Genomic DNA, 7,190 nt, shown 5'->3' with positions numbered 1-7,190 from the left:
CTCCTCTCTCTCTCTCTCTCTCTCTCTCTCTCTCTCTTCTCTCTCTCTCTTCTCTCTCTCTCTCTCTCTCTCTCTCTCTCTCTCTCATCTCTCTCTCCCTCTCTCTCTCTCTCTCTCTTCTCTCTCTTCTCCTCTCTCTCTCTCCTCTCTCTCTCTCTCTCTCTCTCCTCTCTCTCTCTCTCTCTCTCTCTCCTCTCTTCTCTCTCTCTCTCTCTCTCTCTCTCTCTTCTCTCTCCTCTCTCTCTCTCTCTCTCTCATCTCTCTCTCTCTTTCCTTTAGTTTCTAGTTCCAATTTATAGATCCAGTTTCTGAGTTTTCCAGATTTCAGTTTCGAGATTCCAGTCCAAGATTCCCAGTCCAGATTCCAGTTTCCAAATTCCAGATTCCAGTTTCCAGATTCCAGTTTCCAGATTCCAGATTCCAGTTTCCAGATACCAGTTTCTAGATTCCAGCTCCCAGATTCCATATTCCAGTTTTCAGATTCCAGTTTCCAATTTCCAGATCCCATTTTCCAGATTCCAGTTTTCAGATTCCAAATTTCAGATACCAGTTTACAGATTCCAGTTTCCAAATTCCAGATTCCAGTTTCCAGATTCCAGTTTCCAGATTCCAGATTCCAGTTTCCAGATACCAGTTTCTAGATTCCAGCTCCCAGATTCCATATTCCAGTTTTCAGATTCCAGTTTCCAATTTCCAGATCCCATTTTCCAGATTCCAGTTTTCAGATTCCAAATTTCAGATACCAGTTTACAGATTCCAGTTTCCAAATTCCAGATTCCAGTTTCCAGATTCCAGTTTCCAGATTCCAGATTCCAGTTTCCAGATACCAGTTTCTAGATTCCAGCTCCCAGATTCCATATTCCAGTTTTCAGATTCCAGTTTCCAATTTCCAGATCCCATTTTCCAGATTCCAGTTTTCAGATTCCAAATTTCAGATACCAGTTTACAGATTCCAGTTTCCAAATTCCAGATTCCAGTTTCCAGATTCCAGTTTCCAGATTCCAGTTTCCAGATACCAGTTTCTAGATTCCAGCTCCCAGATTCCATTTTCCAGATTCCATTTTCCAGATTCCAGTTTCCAGATTCCAGTTTCCAGATTCCAGTTTCCAGATTCCAGTTTCCAGATTCCAGTGTCCAGATTCCAGTTTCCAGATCCAAGTTCCAGATTTCAGTCTCCACATTCCATTTTCCAGATTCCAGTTTCCAGATTCCAATTTCCAGATCCTATTTTCCAGGTTCCAGTTTCCAGATTCCAGTTTCCAGATACCAGTTTCCAGATTCCAGTTTTCAGATTCCAGTTTCCAAAGTTCAGATTCCAGAGACCAGAGTCAAGATTCCATATTTCTGATTCCTGATTCCAGATTCCAGATGTCAGATTCCCGATTCCAGATTTCATATTTCAAATTTCAGCTTCCATATTTCAGTTCCCAGATTCCGGTTTATAGATTTGAGTTAACAGATTCAGACCTCTTAACACCATTTGTCAGATGATTCCATCTTCCAGATTACCATTTCCAGATTCCAGATCCGAGTCGTCAGATTCCAATTTCGAGATTCTAGTATCTAGTTTCCAGATATCAGTTTTCAGATTTATTTTTCCAGATTTCCGTTTCCAGATTTCAGTTACCAGATTTTAGTGTCCAGATTTTAGTTTCCAGATTCAAGTTTCCAGATTCAAGTTTCCAGATTCAAGTTTCCAGATTTCAGTTTCCTAAGCCCAGTTTCCAGATTCCAGTTTCCAGATTCCATCTTCCAGATTACCGTTTCCAGATCCCAGATCTCAGTTATCAGAGTCCAATTTCGAGATTCTAGTTTCCTGATTCCAGATATCAGTTTCCCCAGTTAAGCTTCCAGATTTAAGTTTCCAGATTTCAGTTTCCAGATTTTAGTTTTCAGATTCCAGTTTCCAGATTCAAGTTTCCAGATTCAAGTGTCCAGATTCAAGTTTCCAGATTTTTTGTTTCCAAAGCCCAGTTTCCAAATTCCACTTTCCAGATTCCAGTTTCCAGTTTCCATCTTCCAGATTACCGTTTCCAGATTCCAGATCCCAGTTGTCAGATTTTGAGATTCTAGTTTCCAGTTTCCAGATATAAGTTTCCAGATTTCAGTTTCCAGTTCACAGATCTCAGTTTCCAAATTTCAGTGTTCAGAGTCCAGTCCCCAGATTCTAGTTTCCAGATTTCAGATCCCAGTCTCCAGATTCCAATTTCGTGGTTCTAGTTTCCAGTTCATAGATTGCAGTCTTCAGCTGACAGGCTACAGTTCCTATACTTCAGTTTACAAATTTCAGCTCCCATATTCCAGTTTTCAGTTCAGCTTCCAGATTCCCAATTCAGATTACAGTTTCTAAATTCTTATCTTCAAATTCAAGTTTCCAGATTCCACTTTATAGACACCAGTTCTAGTTTTTATATTTCAGTGTTCAGACTTCAGTTCCCAGATTCCGTTTGCTAGATTCTAGTTTCCAGGTTTCAGTTACAGTGTCCAGAGCCCAGTTTTCGGATTCTAGTTTCGGATTTAGGTTTCCAGATTTCAGTCCCGGATTGAAGTTTCTAGATTCGAGGTTTTAGTTTCCAGGTTTCAGGTGTTTGTTTCTAGAGTCAAGTTTCCAGATCTGAGCTTCCAGGTTACCGTGTCCATCCATACTGTAGTTTGCAAATTTGAGCTCCCAAATTCCAGTTTTTAGATTTCAGTTTCCAAATTTCCGTTTCCAAATACTTGACAGATTCCAGTTGCAGTGTCTAGAACTTTCGAATTCCAGTTCCGGTTTTAAGTTTCCATATTCCCGTTTCCAGTTTCCAGATTCCACTTTCCAAAACCAGTTTACAGATTGGAAACCAGTTTTCAGACTCCAGTTTTCAGATTCCAGTTTCCAGATTCTAGGTTCTAGATTCCAGATTCCAGATCCCAAATTCTAAATTCCAGTTTCCCTACTCCTGTTTCCAGCCGCCATTTACAGACCTCTTTGAGTTCGACCAGTTTGGCTTCGAAATCTTCTACAGCTGCTTTTGCCTTTCCGATTCTTGTTTTCTTTTTCTGAAATTTTCGCGTTCTTCGTACACCTTTTGTACTTCTGCGGTTTCTTCGATCCCTTCAACTTTTCGGCTTCTCAAAGTTTCAAAGCTTCTCCTTAGGTTTTTTTTTACCTTTCTCCTCTACTTTCCGGTTCAGGTTCTTTTCGGCTTTCTCTATTATAAGACAACTTGTTCGATTTTCTCGGAAAAATGGAATTGCTTGAACTTGTCAGTTTGTCTGGTTTCTTAAATTCTTCGCCTTTTCGCTTTCTTCTCTCTCTTCGAGTCACTCAGTTTTCTAGGCATCTTCGAATTAATCAGATGCTTCACGTCCCTTAAGTTCATCGCGTTTTAGAATTCTTATATTCTTCGGATCAACCGAATTCAACATCTACGGATTTCTAGATGTTTAGGTACATTCCGAACCTCCAGCTTTGTTGGAATTTACCAGATGCTCGGAACCCTTCGGCTCCATTGGATCTTCCAGATTTCCTGATTCTCCAATCTCTTGGGATATTTCTATCTGTATCTACCTCCAATATCATCTGCATCCTAGGTTTCGTCAACTTTTTCGACCTCTTCAATCAACTTTTGTCATCTGAGGTTTCCAAGGTTCCACAATGGTTGCAGTGAAATTCGAGTTGGCGTTTTGGAAAATTCACTCTCCAAAGGCATCGTGATCTTTCCATTCGAAATTATCGTGTCCGAATTCGTAGTTCAAGCAGAAATTCTTTGAACTACGCAGGTTATATTTCATGGAAATGTACGAGGGCAATCCAATATTCAGGGTTGGAAAACAAAATTAAACAATATGGTCTATTTTAAATAACAGTTTTTATTTTAAAAAAGCGTTTCTTAAAATTAAGATCAATTGGTAAATGGGAGCTTATTATGCTCTGATGAATGGACACCACCAGCAATCCGCAGATGGAGAAGAACGGTATTGGCCATTCAAAAAGGCACTAATTTCCGCTTCCACGGAGGCGTGCATCTCTGGGTCGTTGACGATAACGTTCAACGCATTGTTGGCCTTGTTGCTGATTTCTTGACTGTACACTTCGTTGTGGTTGACACCGGTGATTGCGAACTGTGCGTTTTCAATGGAAGGCTTGAAGACGACTGGTTCGAACAACATGGAGGTCATGTTGAAACCGATTTGCATCATCAACTGAACGTTTTTGATGTCGAAACTGAAAGATCATTGTTTTAGGGGATGAAAAATGGAAAAGCCGTTTGGCTTACCTCAAGCTTCCGTTTCCGTAAATCAAAGGCAAGGTGGTATCCCAAAGTTCGACAGCTCCAAAGGTTCTGGGAAGGCTCATGTTGACATTGAAGGTTGAGAGAGGATAGCTCAAGTTGTATGAGATGCTGTGCGAGATGTTGGAGAAGCCCTCAGCGTGTACGTTCTTTACTTTGAAGTAGATTCTGAAATGAATGCTATGTAAAGACGATTCATGAGTCACAGCCTGTGACTTACCCAATGATGTCGAAGAAGGTTTCCTCCTTGATGTTGATCGGATCGATTTCCTTGAGGAGCTCAACGTAGGCGTCGACCATTTCATTGAGCAGGATGGAATCAATTTCCACACGTCCATTTTTGGACGGTGCGGCGGAGCAGAAAGCAATGAAGCAGAAGAAGACTGCGAGGAACTTCATGGTGTCAACTCTAAATTCACGAACGTAAAGTAGAGAGTAAGAAATGATTGCGCCTTATATACCCGTAGAAAATCTCTAAGGGGGCACCTGAGATTAAAGTAAAGGCACTTACTGGTTATCTTTGTACCTACCTTGAAAAGTAAATTTCTAAGTCTCGTTAGATACAGCTCACGATTTTTGCACTGAGTAAACCAAATGGTTCAGACTTAGACTTTCTGAAGACCCTGGATTTCAAGGGCCAAATCAGTTTCTTCACTTGCATTGATCGGTGTTTTCGTCTTTTTCGAACTCTTCGAATTCATAGCATCTTCCGAACGCTCTGGCATATGGGACCTACTCGGTCCGTCAACTTTTTAGACTTACTTCGCCCTTTTCGACTTCTTCATCTTTTTGAAGTCTTCATCTTTCTCTACCGCTTCGGGTTATTCGGAACTGTCGATCCATAGATTCGAGCCTATCCTTCAATTTCCTTTTCCAGTAGCTGTATTAGTTTCAACTCCCCACAATGGAAGTGGAATCGAAACTGAGGAAAACAGGAATTTGGAGAACCTGGATCTCGAGACTGGAATTTGGAAATTGGTGGTAAATGAAATCTCAAAACTGTAATCGGAGACCTGGAGACTAGAACTACGCACCTATTATCATGAAATTGTAATACCTGAAGTGGAATCCGGAAACTTGAAATATGGAAACATCCATATTCCAATCACCACACACTAGTCTCCGGATTTGAGTCCCGGGGTTCCAGTTTACAAATTCCAGATTTGGGTTTCCAGGCTCTAGATTTGTTTCAAGACCTCAGTTTCCAAATTTTAAGTTTCGGATTGCACTTCCAGTTTCAGTTTCAGGTTTCCAATTTCAGGTTTCCAGTTTCAGGTTTCCAGTTTCAGGTTTCCAGTTTCAGGTTTCCAGTTTCAGGTTTCCAGTTTTTAGTTCCCGGTTTCTAGTTTCAAGTTTTCAGTTTCAGGTTTGCAGTTTCAGGTTTCCTGTTTCAGGTTTTCAGTTTTTAGTTACCAGTTTCTAGTTTCAAGTCTCCAGTTTCTATTTTCTCTAGCCTCCAGTTGTTCAGCTACCACGTTCCACCTTCATACTTCAGGTTTCATATTCCACAATACAAAATCCGGGTTACAGCTTTCAGTTTTTTTCAGTTTCAAGATTCCATTTCTGAGACTACACTTCCCAGATTCAATTTTTCACATTTCAGTTTCCATATTTCCCACACTCTAGTTCCTGATGGGTTTCAGTTTACCGATTCCAGATTGTAGATTGCAGTTTCAAAACTCCAGGTTCCAAATTTTAGGTTTCGGAATACACTTCCAGTTTCCGATTTCCAGTTTCCGGTTTCCGGTGTCCAGTTTCCAATTTTCAGTTTTCAGTGTCCTGTTTCCACTTTCCAGTTTCAAGTTTCTAGTTCCTCGAGCATCCAGCTGTTCAAAGTTACAAAACCCGGTTTACAGCTTCAGTTTTTCAATTTTTCCCAGTTTCAAGATTCTTATTTCTGGTACTCTACTTTCCAGATCCAATTCATCACATTTCAGTTTTCATATTCCAGTCTCTCTACCCCAGGAGTTGAGTCTCTAATGGTTTCCAGTTTACAAATTCCACATTTGGGTTCCCAGGCTGTAGATTGCAGTTTCCAGACCTCATCTTCCCAAATTATCAAATTATAGGTTTCGAAATACACTTCCAGTTTTTATATTCGTGTTTCTAGTTTCTAGTTTTCAGTTTTCAGTTTTCAGTTTTCAGTTTTCAGTTTTCAGTTTTCAGTTTTCAGTTTTCAGTTTTCAGTTTTCAGTTTTCAGTTTTCAGTTTTCAGTTTTCTGTTTTCAGTTTCAGTTTTTTCAGTTTTCAGTTTTCAGTTTTCAGTTTTCAGTTTTCAGTTTTCAGTTTTCAGTTTTCAGTTTTCAGTTTTCAGTTTTCAGTTTTCAGTTTTCAGTTTTCAGTTTTCAGTTTTCAGTTTCAGGTTTCAGCTTTCAGCTTTTTTTCAGTTTTCAGTTTTCAGTTTTCAGTTTTCAGTTTTCAGTTTTCAGTTTTCAGTTTTCAGTTTTCAGTTTTCAGTTTTCAGTTTTCAGTTTTCAGTTTTCAGATTTCAGGTTTCAGCTTTCAGCTTTCAGCTTTCAGCTTTCAGTTTTCAGTTATTTCACTATTTGCTACATTTCAGTTTTCATATTCCATTCCTCGACTTCTGTTTCCAAATCCCAGATTCCAGGTTCCAGTTTCCAGTTTACACGTTCCATCCAGTCTCCGGTTTCCAATTCCCACATTTTAGTTTACAGCTTTCAGTAGACTCCAGTAGTTCATCTCTTACCATCTCTTCCAAATTCAAGATCCAATTTCTGTCTTCCAATTTCCTGTTCTGAGATTCCAGTTTCCGTGCCTACCTACTACATTAAAGTTCAATGATTATAGATTCCAGTATCCACACTCCAGTCCTCGGGTTTGAGTCGCTGGGCTCCAGTATACAGCTCCCAGATTTGGGTTTCCAAGCAGACTCCAGTTTCATAGTATAGTTTCTGGTTT

The 7,190-nt window shown here is 39.9% G+C and overlaps 1 protein-coding gene across 1 annotated transcript; it reads right to left on the bottom strand.

The window, feature by feature from the left end:
- Window positions 1–3,903: 3,903 nt before the first annotated feature.
- LOC116161495 lies at window positions 3,904–5,218 on the bottom strand. Its single transcript, XM_031474851.1, has 4 exons — window positions 4,802–5,218; window positions 4,492–4,745; window positions 4,257–4,439; window positions 3,904–4,204 (listed from the first exon to the last, which is right to left on the bottom strand). The coding sequence occupies exons 2-4, from the start codon at window positions 4,668–4,670 to the stop codon at window positions 3,904–3,906; spliced, it is 663 nt and encodes a 220-aa protein (XP_031330711.1). The 5' UTR covers window positions 4,671–4,745; window positions 4,802–5,218.
- Between the last annotated feature and the right edge of the window lie 1,972 nt (window positions 5,219–7,190).

The sequence above is a fragment of the Photinus pyralis genome, unplaced genomic scaffold (genome assembly GCF_008802855.1).
Source record: "Photinus pyralis isolate 1611_PpyrPB1 unplaced genomic scaffold, Ppyr1.3 Ppyr1.4_LG10, whole genome shotgun sequence".
Lineage (NCBI taxonomy): Eukaryota > Metazoa > Arthropoda > Insecta > Coleoptera > Lampyridae > Photinus > Photinus pyralis.
This window is presented reverse-complemented; position numbering and strand designations above follow the sequence as displayed.

Bases quoted from the DNA above. Each gene is read 5' to 3' on its own strand.
- LOC116161495 (XM_031474851.1), bottom strand. From the start codon at position 4,670: ATGAAGTTCCTCGCAGTCTTCTTCTGCTTCATTGCTTTCTGCTCCGCC. The intron at 4,440-4,491 runs GTAAGTCACAGG...CATTCATTTCAG, and splicing joins ACCTTCTTCGACATCATTGG to AATCTACTTCAAAGTAAAGA. The intron at 4,205-4,256 runs GTAAGCCAAACG...ATGATCTTTCAG, and splicing joins TACGGAAACGGAAGCTTGAG to TTTCGACATCAAAAACGTTC.